General features: G+C 46.4%; 4 protein-coding genes and 1 non-coding gene across 9 annotated transcripts; 4 read left to right on the top strand and 1 right to left on the bottom strand.

Moving 5' to 3' along the window:
- The first annotated feature begins 192 nt into the window (after positions 1–192).
- LOC117651212 (cholinesterase 1-like) lies at positions 193–2,876 on the top strand. Its single transcript, XM_034395025.1, has 4 exons — positions 193–255; positions 806–839; positions 2,152–2,277; positions 2,365–2,876. The coding sequence occupies exons 1-4, from the start codon at positions 193–195 to the stop codon at positions 2,874–2,876; spliced, it is 735 nt and encodes a 244-aa protein (XP_034250916.1).
- Positions 2,877–3,113: 237 nt separating this feature from the next.
- Positions 3,114–4,913, top strand: LOC117650281 (juvenile hormone esterase-like). The gene is made up of 5 exons (XM_034393585.1): positions 3,114–3,218; positions 3,304–3,558; positions 3,804–3,956; positions 4,355–4,446; positions 4,701–4,913. Exons 1-5 carry the CDS (start codon positions 3,114–3,116, stop codon positions 4,882–4,884), a joined length of 789 nt encoding a protein of 262 aa, XP_034249476.1. The 3' UTR covers positions 4,885–4,913.
- Trnat-ugu lies at positions 3,697–3,769 on the top strand. Its single transcript has one exon. It is a non-coding gene; the product is annotated as a tRNA-Thr (tRNA).
- A 65-nt stretch (positions 4,914–4,978) lies between the features above and the next one.
- Positions 4,979–6,798, top strand: LOC117650280 (peptidyl-prolyl cis-trans isomerase E). 2 transcript variants are annotated; one of them, XM_034393583.1, is made up of 7 exons: positions 4,979–5,138; positions 5,476–5,645; positions 5,725–5,901; positions 5,976–6,179; positions 6,265–6,446; positions 6,526–6,592; positions 6,700–6,798. In XM_034393583.1, exons 1-7 carry the CDS (start codon positions 5,108–5,110, stop codon positions 6,766–6,768), a joined length of 900 nt encoding a protein of 299 aa, XP_034249474.1. In that variant the 5' UTR covers positions 4,979–5,107; the 3' UTR covers positions 6,769–6,798. The 2 variants fall into 2 exon arrangements, with proteins under 2 accessions (XP_034249474.1, XP_034249475.1); XM_034393584.1 differs by lacking the exon at positions 4,979–5,138 and adding an exon at positions 5,366–5,383.
- LOC117650279 (transmembrane protein 184B) lies at positions 6,790–15,376 on the bottom strand. 4 transcript variants are annotated; one of them, XM_034393578.1, is made up of 9 exons: positions 15,263–15,376; positions 14,594–14,989; positions 14,186–14,351; positions 14,007–14,097; positions 13,707–13,874; positions 13,448–13,617; positions 13,130–13,368; positions 12,966–13,050; positions 9,308–9,504 (listed from the first exon to the last, which is right to left on the bottom strand). In XM_034393578.1, the coding sequence occupies exons 2-9, from the start codon at positions 14,846–14,848 to the stop codon at positions 9,308–9,310; spliced, it is 1,371 nt and encodes a 456-aa protein (XP_034249469.1). In that variant the 5' UTR covers positions 14,849–14,989; positions 15,263–15,376. The 4 variants fall into 4 exon arrangements, with proteins under 4 accessions (XP_034249472.1, XP_034249469.1, XP_034249470.1 ...); XM_034393579.1 differs by having other exon boundaries at positions 14,594–14,992; positions 15,263–15,361; XM_034393581.1 differs by lacking the exon at positions 15,263–15,376 and having other exon boundaries at positions 6,790–9,504; positions 14,594–14,848.
- Positions 15,377–16,882: the final 1,506 nt, after the last annotated feature.

Raw genomic sequence — 16,882 nt, 5'->3', positions numbered from 1 at the left:
TTACGCTCGCCTGCCACCTTCATCGGCCATCTTTCACTGGCGGAGCGGCCCAGAATCTGAAACCATGCGGCACCACTGGACACACCGGTCCCATCCAAACACCAAAGTTAAGCAGGCCGATCGAACCCGATCGGGGGAGAGGGCTGCAGGGTCCTCACGTTTTAGTTTTTAGTTCTTTAACTAAAAATCCAAATGCGGCCCGGTGGCCACACGGAAACTGCTGAGACACAGATCTTCCCGATAGGCGTTTCGACGGTTCGTGCGAATGACTGCTGTGGTTGGCCTTCTGCCGCGGCGGGCCGGAGCGGGCCGGGCCTGGGTGAGGTGGTGGTGGGGGGCGTTGCATACACTACAGCTTGCCGCCACGCGTCTGAGATACGCGGTGCGCTGCCCCCAGTGCACCCAGTGCACCCATCCGCGAAGTTGGCACCCTCCTCCGCGACGGCCTCTGGCTGCCTCTGGCTGCCTCTGGCGCAGGTCTTTGACTGCGGCCCCCGCTGCCTGTGGGCGTTCGGCGCGTTCGGCGGCGATGTGGAGACGTGCCACGACTATCACACGCGGTCGGAGATGCCGCCCCGACGTTAGTCCGCTATCGCGCATCGCGTCACGCTGGCCGCCGCCACGCGGCACGCACGCGGCACGGCGCGACATTCGCCCATTCAGTGTTAGTCGTGTTAGTGTGGTCTGGGCGGCAGCTAAGCGCCCCCTCCCGCCCTCTCTCCCCTCTCCCCGCGCCGAGCATGGAAACGAACAGCGAAGCTCACAAAACAGGAAGGCATTGTATTCGCTCCGGTTTCTTCCACAGTGCGTTTCCCAAACCCGGCCAAAAAGCGCGGCAAGTCCTCGCGGCTCGCGGCGGTGCGGGGTGGGGCCGCTGCTGCCGCTGCTGCCGCTGCTGGCTCTGTCGGTCTGGCCATGACCTCGACAGGTGTGTCGCCGCGAGGCACGCCGCCACCGCACCACCGCTCAGTGGGCCAAGTGCACCAACACAAGCACAGCAGCCCCCCCCCCCCCCCACCGCACGCAACACGGCGACTGGACGCATCAACATCGGATGGTCGGGGGCAGACCAGCCACTCTCAGTCGGGTGAACTCTAATCTCGTTAGACCGTTCCTGGGGTTCCTGGCCCAAAGTGGGTCAATCCATTTCCCATTTCCCGGCAAAAAGCAACAAACGGCGGATTGCCGGGGAAACGGAGGGGAGCGCACAGCGCACAGGAGCGCCTGTGCAACTGAGGGTAGGCCACCCGCTGCGCGCTGCTGCGCGTCGTGGCAGCATGAAGGCCTACCCAGCCCCTGCAGACGACCCCGCCCCGCGCCCCGCCCCGCCCCGATTCTCGGCCAGGTGACTGCTTGACGGGCCTGACCACAAGGCCCCATCCCGCCCAGAAGGGCTCGGAGATGCCGCGGCCGCTGGAGCTGCTGGCCGTGGTGCTGGTGGTGGTGCTCTTGGCCGCCTCGCTGCGGATGGACCTCGCGACCAGGGAGCCGGGTAGACAGCTCTTGAGGCCGTTGCCAATGTGCTTTGTGTTGGGTGACAAAGACACAGACCGGACCGGTGCGGTGCCTCCGGCGTGCCTCTGTGGTTGTAGAGCCGGTGGCGTGGCTGGTGCACGGCGGGGCGGTCCGCGGGGCGTGGTGCGGCGCCGCGTCGGGGCGGCGCTACGCCGCGTTCCAGGGCATCCCGTACGCCGAGCCGCCCGTCGGCAGGCTGCGCTTCGCGGTGGGCTGGCGGAAGATTCGCGGCTTAAGAGCGAAGGCGCCAGGCCGCGGGAGTTGACCCCGCACCCCTTTGCAGCCGCCGCGGCCCGCGCGGCCCTGGAGGGGCGTGCGCAACGCGGCGTGCGAGGGCCGCATCTGCCCGCAGCCCAGCGCGCACCCGTTCCTCGTCAACTTCCCCACGAGCGCGGTCAGTGCACTGCCCGGGCGGCCTGGAGGGCGATGGAATGGAAAGGCAAGGCTGCAGCACCGGGTTGTCGGCTCCCCGCCAGGGTGGCGTGCTGGACTGGCTGGTGCGCGTGCCGCGGCTGGTGTCGGTGCTCCTGTGGAGCTCGCTGCAGCAAGACGAGGACTGCCTGTTCGTCAACGTATTCGTACCGGAGCACCGCGACGACGCCGACGACGGCGACGACGGCTCCAACGCGTCCGCAGTGCTGGTGTGGCTTCACGGCGGGGGCTTTCTCATCGGCGACGGCTCGCCGCGGGAGTACGGCCCCGAGCTGCTGCTGGACCGCGGCGTCATCGTGGTCACGCTCAACTACCGCCTGGGCGTGCTGGGTACGTCACCGACGTCTTCCACGACCCATTAGAGCCCGACAGCTCGACAGCCATCGACAAGCATCGAACAGTCGATTGGACCTACAGGGTTCCTGTACGGAGGCCCTGGTTCGGGTGCGCCGGGCAACGCTGGGCTGCGCGACCAGGCGCTGGCACTGCTCTGGGTGCGCGACAACGTGGCGGGGTTCGGCGGCGACCCAGGGAGGGTGACGGTGTGGGGGGAGAGCGCTGGCGCCATCGGCGCCCACATGCACAGCATGGCCGCCGCCGCCCCGTTCCAACGCCTCATCCTGAGCAGTGGAGTAGCCATCCTGCCCTGGGCCGTGCAGGACCGACCACTCGACGCCCTCCAGAGGCTGGCTGACACCGTGGGCTGGCCGTCGACGCGGAGCCCCGACCACCCCCGCGACCTCGTCCAGTTCCTGAGGAAGGTGCCCACTGAGCACCTCGTCGCGGCGGGTGGCGCCTTCGAGACCATGACGGTCGGTACAGCACAGGCCGCAGGGCGAGCCAGGGAGGGTTTAATCAAATTTGCTTCTTGGTTACCACGCATACTTGCATCCACCTCGATCCAACTACATCGAATGCCAGCGCCCTAGGCACCGGCAGTGCGCTCCCAGTTGCACCCGCAACAGCGTGCAGGCGGGTCGTGTGTAGTCGTGTGGTGGCGACCGGGGGGCCGTGGGGGCGCCTACCTGCCTCGGTCGGCCTCGGCCTTCAGCGGGCCCGGGTTCTGGGCCGTGGTTGCGGTGGGTGGGTGGGGGCGGCCCGAGGGGCGGCCGCCAAACTGGCTGGGCAATGACATGTTGTCCGGCCAGCACTCCGTGGGCACGGGGATGCGGCCGCTGCAGTGGCTGCCCGTGGTGGAGGAGCCCGACCCTCTGGAGCGCCGCTTCCTCGCGCGCAGCCCCGCCGCCGCCCTCGCCGAGGGCACATTCCGGGTAGCGTCGCTTACAGCTTGGCTTACAGTCTCCCCGCCCCGCCGCGCGCCCTGTTCCCTCGACACTAACACTGCTTCCGACCCAGAGCGTGCCGACGATGATGGGGATCAACTCCAGGGAGGGGATGGTCTTGTTGGCGGGCATGAACCGGCGGAGTCTGGCGCGCCTGCTGCAGCGCGTCGACCGCGACTTCGGCCTGGTGGTCGGTGACCTGCCCTTCACGCCCTGGGCGCAGCAGCCGCCCCCCGAGGCCCTGGTCCGCCAGGCCGGCCACCTCATCCGCAGCTTCTTCTTCGGCAGGCAGCGCGTCGCCGAGCGGACTCTGCCGGTGTTTCTCGACGTGAGTCCTGCAGGGAGGGGCCCCATCGCTGGGTCGGCTCGGCGTGCCCGCGGCGCCTTATCGGGCAGGGGCCGTCGTTCGTCTTAATACCTACCGTGCTTGAATTGGGTGCGGATGTTTGCATCCGTGTTTTCAACTGCCTCCTTAGCTCAGGGGTTAGAGCACTGGTCTTGTAAACCAGGGGTCGTGAGTTCAAATCTCACAGGGGGCATTCTTTTTGTTCAAGCAACATTTCTGTTTTCTAGTTATATTCGGACATCATTTTCAACATCGGCGTGCGCGAGGCGGCTGCCCTTGAAGCCCGCTGGGCGTCGGAGAGGCCGGAGTCACCACACTACTTGTATCGATTCTCGTTCGACGGCCGCCTCGGCTTCATCAAGCGCCTGATGGGCACCACTGTCCCAGGTGCCGAGGAGGGCCACTCCAGCCGAGGGGTTACCCACTCCGGGAATCGTGTGTACACTCAGTCCGGGAATCGTTCGTAATTTGCTCAAAATTTTATCGAAAATCTTAAAAGTTTCAATGGAGAGGGATATGTAATAGACACAAAACACTCAAAAGCTAAGAAAAATCTTCAAAAACCTCTCCTTTTATGCAAGATTTGTTCAGGAATCGCGGGAATCCGGAATCGTGTGTACGCCCAAGTACCGAGTGGGTAACCCCTCGACTCCAGCTCCAAGTTCCCGTTCATTCCTCTACATCAATGTGACGAAATTGCAGCATTCTAGCCGCACATTTTGCTCTTGCCTCAGGGGTCGGACACGCCGACGAACTCGGCTACTTGTTTAACATGAAGGTCCTTCCCCCGATATCCCTGTCTGCAGACTCGCCGGACATGGAGACACGCCGACGACTGCTCACTTTGTGGACCAACTTTGTCAAATATGGGTAAACTTTTTGCATTTCCACGTACCGGATGGTGGAAGGTGGGGTGGAGTGGGGGAGCCCCAAAGCCCCGAGACAACGCAGCATGCACGCATGCACGAGCATGTGTCCTCCGTACGAAGCCGAACCTGTGCGGTGCCCCCTCCCCTCCCCTCCTCCTCCCATCGAACTTGGAATTCGTCTCAAAGTTTTGGGTTCATTATTTCATGCAAATGCAAACCATTCTTCAAGCCACTGCAGTTTTCCTTTTTTTCCAGGGACCCGACACCGAAGAATTGCACCGACCTGGATTCCATTCAGTGGGAATCAAATCGAGTCGATCACGACTTTTATTTGGACATAAATGTTAACTTGACACTGCGCGAACACATATTTGAATCTAGGATGAAATTTTGGAGTGACTTGTACCGCGATGTTTTGAAAATACCTTTGAGTTGGTGACTGACGAGTGCTGAGTTGTGACAAAAATGAACACTATCATAAGACCGAGGCCTCGTGCCTTTCCCACTTTGAAATTCGCGGTTTTGGTGAGGAAGAAGGAAAGAAAGATGGCCGTTGCCGTTAATATGGCGGAGCGTTCATGCAACGTTTGTTTTGAGGTTTCACGGTCGTAAACATTCGTTCGTCGCCGGCTGCCGGCTCTAAGGGCTGAACACATAGAGCCATGTCGAATCCGAAAAGGACAATTTATGTCGGTTCGTATCTTTGTCTACAGCAGCCCTAGTGAGATTACTGACATGATAGAATGCGTTCGGTTTTACGTTTTACCGTACCCTGCGTGAGGTTAAACGCATCTCTGGGATACTTGGTGTCTTGACATCATGACAGTTCATGCAAAGGCGTGTTTTACAACGCAGTGTCACCTTTCGCAACTAAATTCTGTGACAATCTGAATCACTTTTTATTTACTCTTACGTCTATTTCATTTGACTTGACTGGAGTCTGTGAAGTTAAATTTCTCACAATTCTGTTTTATAACTTATTTGTAATTCCATCATTAATCTTTCAAAATTTCTGTGTTCTCTTTCACAGGTGGTCTGGCCGAGGAAGTGGACGAGAAAGTCCTCCATGCTGCTTTTATTCCCTTTGGTGACATAGTCGATGTACAGATTCCTCTAGATTACGAGTCCGAAAAGCACAGAGGCTTTGCTTTTATAGAATTCGAAGCTGCTGAAGATGCTGCTGCAGCCATAGATAATATGGTATAGTTTCTGAAGTAAAGGGTTTAATTTGGCTTATATTTACCTGTTGTATTGAAACACATCTTTTCTGTATGTGCAGAATGACTCAGAATTATTTGGTAGAACAATTCGAGTCAATATTGCCAAACCACAGAGAATAAAAGAAGGGTCCTCGAAACCAGTGTGGTCAGATGACAAGTGGTTACAAGAACATGCTGGGGAAACGCTTGAAAATGAACCAGATGAAAAGAATTCCACCGCAACAGACAAGGAAAAGGCAAGCATTTCTTTATTCTCCATTCTTTCATGCAATTTCCCATCTCCAAATTTGTATTTCTTTGTTACCTACAGGGCACATCTGAGGATAAGAAGAAAACGAAGAATCCTCAAGTCTATTTTGACATTAAAATTGGTAAGACTGATGTGGGAAGAATTATTATAATGCTGCGAGCAGATGTGGTTCCCAAAACTGCTGAAAATTTCAAATGCCTCTGCACACATGAAAAAGGTTATGGATATCAAGGAAGCTCATTTCATCGTATCATTCCAGGATTTGTATCCTTTTGCATGAATATCTGTTCTTTTATGAGTAAAACACCAATTGCATTCAACTGTTTATTTTTCCTTAATGTACTGAAAGATGTGCCAAGGAGGAGATTTTACTAATCACAACGGTACAGGTGGACGTTCCATCTACGGCCGAAAGTTTGAGGATGAAAATTTTGACTTGAAGCACACAGGACCAGGAACTCTGTCCATGGCAAATTCAGGCCCAGGTACCAATGGGTCTCAGTTCTTCCTCTGCACTGCTAAAACAGACTGGTTAGTATTGCTCCTGTATCTTGCCATGAATTAATGTATGCTGGAATGCAAGTGTACTCTTTTGATTTCTTCCCTTTAGGCTAGATGGAAAGCATGTAGTGTTTGGCCATGTTATAAGTGGTCTGGACGTTTTGAAAAAGATGGAGGTAAGTTGACAATGCTTAGTTACTCCTTTGGTAACCTTTTTTTTTTTCAACTGATAAGATTCCAGTGCGCCTTTCTGAGCCTTCTAATTTTTTTTTTAACTTTCCAGAAATATGGAACCAAGGGTGGCCAACCGACAGAAAAAGTTGTTATTTCAGGCTGTGGGGAGTTATCATGAAATAAAGTATTCAACAGAATGTAAGTCACACTGAGATATTTATTTTTATTTCCTTTTTTTAATCTGCAATATATCTGCAATATGAATCCATAAATATGAAGAAACAAGATGATACCTAAAACTTAAAATGCAGTTCATGAGTTCATTAACAAGATCCAACAACTGTCAATCAAAATGTCATGGAATTTTAAGAACTACTACCCTGATCTATAAACAAAATAGTCTTTCTGGGGTTGAACCAACATAGGACTAAGATTGTCATGTCTTACCAGCCCAAATAGCACATGAAAGGAATGGCTTAACTGATTTCATGATAACACATTTCCATTGAACACTATCATCATTGGCAAATGGAATGATTAAAACGGTGGAACGTAATCCGTATCATTCTCTTTGGTTCAACCATAGAAATGATTTTAATAGCAAGACAATAAAACAAATGTTCTGTGTATCAATAGGCAAATCGAGGTATTTTAATTTGAAACCAATATGTGCAAAGAGAGATCTTGGCCCAAAAAAAAAACTGCCAAAAAAAAACCACGAAAAAAAACCTAACAAGAACAAACACATTATATTAACTACTTGTACTAAACAATAAATCACAGTAGACGCAGAATGAGAAGGGTTTCCAAAACCACCTCACTTCAGTTAAATACGTCTTCCCTTTTTCATAAAATTAGAATATTAACCTGCTAACAATAAGGAAAAAAAAACACTTTAGAAACACTTCTCATGCTCTCATACAAGCAGTATGAAATTTGCAAGAAACACCTCCACATAAACATTCAAGAAACTTAAAACATGAATAATTAGGGATGGGGAGAAAGCAGAGAAAGAAATTATCAAGAGAAAATAAATCACATCAACATGACAGCGTCCAAGCGATCAAAAACATCTATAGTTTCAAACAAAGAAAACAAAACAAATACATCTCCCCTGAGAAAAACAATTATCACAAATGCCATTAAATTAAGATTTCCTGACCAGTTTTTACAAGAATATTATGTGAAGAGAAAATTCAAATCTTAATGAATCCTAGACTTCACAACTTAATTTTTTTTTGTTCAGTTTTGGCATACTTTAGAGGATGTTTTCTCCATAATCATCACAACGGACTCATGGTAACAGTAATAAGACGCTACAAGCTTGAAGAGAACAAGCTTAAAAATTAATATGCAAATCAGTTTGTCATGGTTGAGTCAAAATGGGTAAAAGGAAAGTTTGTGTGATGTGATTGATTCCAACAGGCATACAGCTAATTTTAAATAGCCCTACCACATAACACAGAACACTTTGTACGAAATAGAAAAATAGCTCTACTGATCACAACACCATCTGAGCAACCGCAATGTCTCACATGACTTAAAATTAATAAAAAAACAAACAGAGAAAGACAATTTTGTTTGGTCGGTGTTGACCTAAAACCTGACAAGCTAACAACACAATAATAACACAATGAGAAAGTCAATTGATGCATTGCAGTTGCTCAGCAAAACATCCCAATCTTCTTCTTACCAACCAGTCAACATGTATTGAAATGATTGAACTATGACACAAAATAGGAAGTAAGAAGAATTGGTATGAGACATACACCATAAAGCTTAACACACACAGAAAGAAATTTTTGTGTTTATTTTACATTTTTTTGGATTTTTTCTGTTACTTATTGATACCAATAATGTAACCACCTAATCACCTCCAAACTTAAAGAGAAAGCCTAAGGTTAAAATAATACATTTTATAAAGGAAGATGAGGTAGGGAACACCAATTTAAAGCCAATTCAAATATATTGTAATAGTAAATGATATTTCAACAATATTTTACCATTTCATAAAACTAATGGTGCGATAAATCCATGAAACTAACTTTAAAAAGGCGTTGCCTGGCATACAGAAATGAATTGACACAAATCAAGCAAAGCTTGATAAACAGTCTCATCTCAGCCATCCAACTAAGATGAAAGTGTCTTAGAGATCTTCAACAAAGTTGAGATTCCAAACAAACCAAAGAAAAGAAAGAAGGCATCACTAAATTCATTGCTTCTTTGTCAGTAATGTTACCGTTTCAGGTCCTGTCATAACCATGGGATTGGAACAATATCCATCCCTTAATTTGGCCTACAAGTTTTAAGAATCCAAGCCTCTTTGATGCACTTTTTTCATCATGGTACAGTAATTGAATTTGTTTCAGTCTCATGCAAGGAAAAGATAAAAGGTAGCTTAAGGTGGAAATGTATATATACAATAATCCCAATATGACGCTGAGAGAAACATAATGCAATAGGCATATCTATCTGAGGCCTTTGTTTGCACTGTGGCAAGCATCAAAAGAAAAGGAGTAAGGAAAACTTAACCCAACAAACCAGCCCAAGGGAAAATAGAATCATGGGTAGGTTAAGTTGGAAGTTGGAAGCATGGGCCACTTAAGTTATGAGAAGCTTGACTCTCATCAGTAGTCTCAATGACTAGAACATTCAGGAGTCATAAATATTCTAATCATAAGTTGCTACAGAAAGTATTTTTTAGCATAGAGGTCATTTTACTGAAACTCATCATCAGATGATAAAAGCATGGTCTTTTCATTGTGTTGATTTGATATAGTTGCAACTCGCTGAGAGGCAGGCTTACGCTGGTTGGTGACCTGAGCACCAAAGGTAGACTTCCCCTGCTGTTCTCCAGGAGTTTCATCTGGATCATAGCTGTTGATGCGCATTCCTCGAGGGCCATGGGAACCACCTGAAACATTTTAGGAGAATGGAAGCAAAGTAATTTCAGTCTATCAATAAGGCCAACCGCTCTCATCTTCGGTGAAGATGAGATGATGATGATTTCCATGATCTCCATGTAACAGAACATGTAGTATTTATAATGGCACAAGAGAGGAAGGGCAGAAAGGGCAGTCCTGGTACCATATTTGTCCTTTGTTCCTCCCATAACATCTCTTTTAAACAAAGATTTTGCATGTTTACTCCAATACTAGGGCACCTTTCTTATTTATGCCAAAGTGCTCAAAACTCATGGCAAACACATTAATGGACTTAGAGCATGGCAATTCTAATAAATCCAATTCAGGAAATGGTTGAAAGAAGGAGACTATTCTCAGAGATGAACGGGGATACATTCTCATCCCTTTGCTACAAAGCAAATTTTTAAAGGCGAGTTAACATTTTAAAAAAAGAATGCAAAAAAATAAAATGGAATTGCAGTTTATTGATACATATGAATAGCTAAATCGTCATAAAGGCACTTCAAAACGTTTTTATAAAAAGAGCTAGCACTAATGATTCACAGACAGAGTTCATCACAATCAAGTACATAAGAAGACCTATTTAGTCCCTGAACAAACACACAACACTAACTACACTACACACCAAATGCACGCACGACAAGACAAAAAAAAAAGGAAAAAAAAGGAGAGAATCTGTCAAAAGCATTTTAACATTTGATACCATTCCCACTTTTATTGTTCATCCAAAGGATATAATTAAAGATTAGATATCAAAGTAAAATCGGCGAATCAGAATGACTTGTGTTGGAGGGGATAACAAATGAGTTGCCACGTATATCAGAAGAATGGTAGTAGTTTACTGGATACTTATTGATTGTTGACTGCGAACACCAGATCACATTAAAAACTCATCAGAACTGTAAGAAATTGCACCAAATCATGGAAATGCTTCACTGCCTGCCGGCTGTCACGATGAGGGCATTTTAATACTACGATCAAACAATCAATTTTTGAAAGCTCTGACAAGTAAGTAATGGGAACCCATTATATATATACATTGAGATATGCCGGTATATAAGTTCCCTAAGGAAAAGATAACAAAAACACAATCACGCTGGATCATGTTTAACTGGTTTCGCTATTGTCTTTCCACAAATATTGCAAACATAATACGGTGGAAATGTTCTGCAAGACCTGGGAAAAAATTTGAGGCAGCAATTTCTGTTCTTCAATGGAAGAGTGTCTTTTCAACCAAAAACTTAGTCCAGTAATTTTAAAAATACTGAAAGCACTCCAAAGCATCTTTTAAATAAATTAAAACACTAAAAATATTAGAAGAAAAAAAAAAACACAAAATTTTAAAAAGAACTATGAACTAACTAAATGAAAACAAACATGCTGACCATGCATTAAAACGTATCTAGCACCAATAAATGGGAGAATTGTTGAGGCAAAAACACAACCAAAGTACCATAGGTACCAAAATGAAATGTAAGACTTTTTGTTCACAACTTAGTCATAATGTTCCTTAGGATCTAAATTTACCAATACAATGCCTTTTGATAATTGCACAATGAAAAGAGAAGGCCCACATTGCAGGTAAATGATACAAGACATGAAGATGGGCCATAAACTTTTAAACCTTATGAAAAATAAGGTACTGCATCATTGAACAAATTTCTAGCCTATTGCCAAACCAAAATTAATTTTAACAGTCAATGGCTAACAGTTTACTCTAAAAAGATAATGACATTTACTGTTTAAAATTATTACAAAAAAAGATTCAAAGAGACCATTGACAACATTTCAATTTAAATAATATCTTCGGTCCAACAATACTTCAAGAAATAAAAATGTGGCAAACAATCTCACTGATGCAAACACTTGCCAAATATACCTTAACACTTCACACAATACAAAATGGTAACTGTTTTTGTAGTATATTTTTTTTGTTGTAATTTACTTTTATAAAATTATGGGGCAAATATTTTAAGATCATAGATAATACGAAAAAAACATTAGAAATAAAATAGTACATTTTAGTCTTTAGCCTATTTTCTTTTACCAATCTAAGTAAGTACTCGAACCCTTCCCAATGCCAGAAACCATGTTTAAGCTTAAAACTAAACTGATCAAAGAGACATTGAGGAAAAAGCTGATAGGTGATATACAGCTTTGTGCAAGTAGGACGGAATGGCAAATCAATTACTGTAATTTTCATAGCTAGAAAAAGATCCAAAGCTTCTCAAAAGCTTCTGGCTAGGCAGTAGTAGTAGTGAACTAGATCAGAAGATAGAAATGTCAAAAAATGTTTTCAAAAGAAAGAGAGGGCGAGAGAGGGAAAAGAGGGATAAAGCAAATCGAATATTCATTTCACTGTTTGTCTTAAAAACATAACACTGTTCTAATGGATGGTTTACTCTAAGACGCATGCTTCTAAGGTTCACCATAAGTCACAATTGTAAAGTAAGTAATTAAATTAATTAGTTCGTTGATGCCTTCTGCGAGGTAGAAACTAGTTCATGCTACATACAAATGGCAGAAATGGACCTCATAGCTACACAAATTAGCTGAAGACAAGTCCTCAGCAGTCATGCAAGATGCAAAGTTGGTCACGGCCACAAGCAGATAGCTCAAAGCTTTTCATACGATTGACTTGAATTCAACTCTGAAAAAGAGAAACACAACACATGAAGAGGTTTATAAAAGAAAACACACACAATCAAAAACAATATTTTTTTAAAAGAAAAGGGGATCGGAGAAAATAAGCAGAAAATAATGAGGCGCTGCTGGAGGCATGTCGCATAACGCATTCTTCTCTATTCTTCAGAACAAAAGTCCAACAGGCCAAACAGAAAAAAGAAAACTACACTATTTGTTTTCAGGGGAAGAAAAAAGGCATGCAGTATGCGTTCAGCCCATATACGTAAGCAACAAAATGCAGCTAAATAAATTGAAATATCATTAATTTTGAAACTACTTGAAGAGTCTTAAACTTTCACTGATTTGCACTAATGAAAACTAGCACATTGTTTCAGTGAGGCTGTGAAATGAATGAACCACCTATACAGTATTGAATACAAGGGTATGTACAGTTATTGGCATTGTATCTATTACCAAAAACATATGTTCAAGTTACAATACTAATATGATATGAAAATTTGAAGGAGTATGTCATTTTCTGATTTGATGCTTACCCTGAACAACTGGCTTTCTCCATGATGGGTACACCGTTTCTTACCAACAACAAAAAGCCTAAGGCTCTTTTCCTAGCAAGCAGTTATATGTGTGACCGAATTTCAAATTGAATGTATGAATGGACTACTCCAATGCATTATGAGGCACATATTTGGAGCTTCTAGCATCATGGTAATGTTAATTCATGTTTAGAGAGGGAAAGGTTTCTCTGGCTTAAATCTATTTGCTGAAAAAGGATTATTAGCCAAGCAAATATTGTTTTGTTACTCACCAGAGCTGTATTGAGTGTACTGCTGATACTGTGGGTGGAAGTTATGAATGGCATCTGTCATAATGTCCTTGGGGTTCATAGTTTCCTAAAAAAACAAAATAAAATTACATTTCTGTTTTAAGTTTTGATTGGCTCTTTTCAAGTTTGAGACTTTAAATTAATACCTTTAAGCTGCTAGAAATGCTTTGCATCGTCACCGAACGTCCTCTCCCATCACTAATACATCCCGCATAGATATGATAAGGGAAGGCGTATCTCAAAGCTACAGCAGCTACCAACATCTCCAGACATATAAGGAAGTTCTGATAACCAGCTGAAACAGTACCAGCTGTGGTGTGCTGTCCTTCACCAGCAATAATGGGTGATATAACTTCTGCCTTCTCCAAAACTGCTAAAAGCACGCCTGTGACAAAACCAAAATACATGATACATGAAATTATGTGAATACCCATATGAATTTTTCATATTATTTAATATCTTACCTTGCCAGAAAGACAAGAAGATAACTGACTTCACAGTGCAGAATTTGAGAACAGGTTCAAATGGGGTCAAGAGGTCACGAGTAGCAAAGTAGAATAGAAACAGGCCATAAAGTGCTAGACTGACGGAGATGTTGTAGATGATTGTGATGTACAGATAACCACCATCAGGACTGAAACAAAACAAGATGTTACAAGACGGGTTTAAGGGACATAGTTTTAAAACTTACTAAGCATATGTATAATTACATAAAATACTAACCTCCAGTCACCATCATGGAAGTGCCCAAAGGACTGCAGGATGATTATCACAAATGCCATTAGCGGTTTGACAAGGCAGAACTGAAGAGTTGCTTGTTTGCAAAAACGTAGAAAGCCGATAGTGTAGGTTTTCCCAACCAAGCAGCAGGTACCATACAGCAAGCTTGACCTGTGAAATATGAGTAGGATGGTTGAAATCACAAATTGTAAATTGAATATTATCTACTACTTTATTCCAGTCAAAAAAAAAACAAAAAAAAACAAAAAAAAAAAACAACAACAACAACAAAAAAAGACTTACCTAATAGGTTTCCCTCTGATTTCACTCATTATATTACCTTCACCTCCTAAATACTCATAACATAGACTCAGGAAGTTGTAAATTACAAAGGCTAGAAAGAGGCACAAAAACATTAGAATGGAAAAAAAAAGATTAAAAGGTCATAACAAATTAATTTTACATTAAAATAAAACTCTTACCTTCATAACAGTCTCGAACAGTAAAGAAGTACACATAGTAACTCTCCGAGTTGAAGAACAACAAGCTGACCCACGAATGAAGGGCGTATATGGGTACAATGAAAAGAATTCTGACAATCCATCGCTGTTCAGCTGGATTAGTGTACCAACGCAAGTGTCGATAAATCTGTCAGAAAAAGTGAGCAATACAAAGAATTAATTTCAGCGATGAAAAAATGTAAAAGAATAATTTGAACAGTTTTTAAAAAAATACAGAAAAGACATGAAAAAAATTGAACAAAAATTTACGGTAAGACGAATAATGTCTAAACAAAGAGATATGCAACTCTATTCGCAAGGTCAAGAGCGGTGAGCAACATTGAGGTCAACGCTCCCATCCCATATGACATGATATCACAACAACTTTACCTGTTGGCAGGTCAGGAACAAGGCAGCAAACACAAAAACACCCGCAATGCCCTGGGCTGCTTTGGTCTGCAGAAAAATAGGCGTCGTTGGAACAGCAGATGCTGGGCCATGGCCAGGGACTCCAGACCCAGGCACTGGAGATGTTGCTGTGCTGCCCAGCACCGCGGCCGTGGTGGCATTCAAGGCCTTGGCCAGCGTGCTGGTGGAGGAGGATAGGCTCGCGCTGGACATGCTTGACGGCGTGGAGCTCGACATGACTCAGAATGTGTCGTCGTAGTCGTTGCGCCAGATAGCGGCCCAGCTTCTCATGTTGTTATCAACAGCTGGGCTGGATTGGCACCAAAGCCCAGGCGTCCGTGCCGCGCCTTCTGTCTTCTGCACTTGGCGACGTCCGCTCTGCTGGCACACACGAGTCACACCCGATTACTCATTTTGCTCGCGAGAGATTCACAACCGTTATAAAGACAACAGGATTTAGGCTCGAAATATGTCACAGGCCTGTGCCACACTTCTTATCGTTTTTTATCGAAATCTTAATCTTCCCAGGCCTCGCAACAAATAGTCAATTCATTTCCTGCTCATAGCTTTGAAATGATCAGCAGGATTCAGGGAGCTGGATTTTGGAACTTTCTAAGGTGTTGGGGCAAAAAGAACGCCAATTTAACAAACCTTCTGCTGCAGTGAGAAAACAAAGATACGATAACAGTACTTGAACAGACTTCGCTTGACTTCTGCTGTTGTTGTGTTTGTGAACCCTTCTTGGAAACTTTTGGCTACGAGATTGCTTTCACACTCGGCCAGGACTATCGACGGCCTTCCTCACTATTATTACTCTAATTGTGAGTAAATATTTGTGTGGGAGTGTAGAAAATACTTGTTCATTAACAACTAATATTGTTGCGCGTTAATATTTCACCAAGCGCTGGTGTTCATGACGGCAGAGATTTAGGTCGCGGAAGTGCCGTTGTAGCGCGGGTTTTTCAAATGCGGTCGCGGCAGTAACTACACTGGGTAGGCAAAATGCGCGACACGGCACGGCGGTAGATCCCAACTCGCTCGCTGGACATCTCGATCATTTCAAAGTGAACCCGATCCTTACAGATCTCTGATCTTTGGTCTAATATTCCGGTTCAGAGAGAGAGAGAGAGAGAGAGAGAGAGAGAGAGAGAGAGAGAGAGAGAGAGAGAGAGAGAGAGAGAGAGAGAGACCCATCAGCACCAGGACGTAGGACTACGTAGGACTACGTAGGACCTAGGGGGACACGCGAGGGGGCAGAAGGGAGGTCCCCGCCCCGTCGCCGCGCGGCCCCAACCCCACCACACCTGCATCGTCAACCCAGCTGCATGGATATTGTTTGTTGCTGTTGTTGGGGTGAACCGCAGGGAGGAGGGTTGCGTAACGAACAGGGGCAGAGGTGATGGGGAGGCAGCGGCGTCGCAGTGGCTCCAGAGGCAACGCAGTCGTTGCGCGATCACGTAACGAGGGGGAGAAAACGGTCGATGATTTCATTTCGTTAGACCAGTAGACTTCACTAGACTAGTGTCAGTGGTGAATCCCAGAAAGAACACAAAAGTTAAAAGCAATCTCTGTGACATCAGCATTGCCCCTGACGTCAAAAAGTGCCAAGTTTTGGGTATACTTTGGTTGTCCCCCTGATATGTCAGTAAGACGAATTAGGTAACGAATTTGGAGAAGCCCTTCGGCGAGAGTCTGAGGAGTCTACACATTCACTTCATTTCCCGCTAAAGCAAAAAGTGGTGGCGAGATGTGCCGCTCAGTGAGGCGGGAAGGCGGACGTGGTGCCTGTGGTGTCGGTCCCGGGGGCCGGTCCTTTGGAGACGTTGTAGGAGCCAGTGAGGCGCTGGGCTGCGCTGCGTGGCCCAAGTGTGGCGTTACGTAACGATCGAAAGGCCTGGGAAGGGAAGGGAAAACGCGGACTGCGTCCGTGGGCGCTCGGCCGGACACTCGCCGTCTTTGTCGTCCACCCCATTCAGCCCCGTCCCCGTCGGGTCGGAGGGAGCGAGACAGAGTGGAGCGAGTGGAGGCGGCGAGGACGCCGAACCCGCCGTCGTGCCGCGTGCGCCGCGTCGCACTCGGTCGCGCGCCGCCGTGCCGCGCTTCGCTGGACCGCGTTCGAACCACCTCCGTGACGTCCTCCTCCCACCCGATGGAGGGCGTCGGCGTCTAGTCCGCCAGCGTCGGCGCCCAACGAACGGTACGCGACGCGGACGCGGCCCGACGCGGTGCGGCAGCACAGGCAGCGAGCGCAGCGCACAGCGGCGCAGCAGA

Source organism: Thrips palmi, unplaced genomic scaffold (assembly GCF_012932325.1).
Source record: "Thrips palmi isolate BJ-2018 unplaced genomic scaffold, TpBJ-2018v1 HiC_scaffold_5, whole genome shotgun sequence".
Classification (NCBI taxonomy): domain Eukaryota; kingdom Metazoa; phylum Arthropoda; class Insecta; order Thysanoptera; family Thripidae; genus Thrips; species Thrips palmi.
Note: the sequence above shows the minus strand (reverse complement) of the source record. Positions and strands in the feature narration are given on the sequence as shown.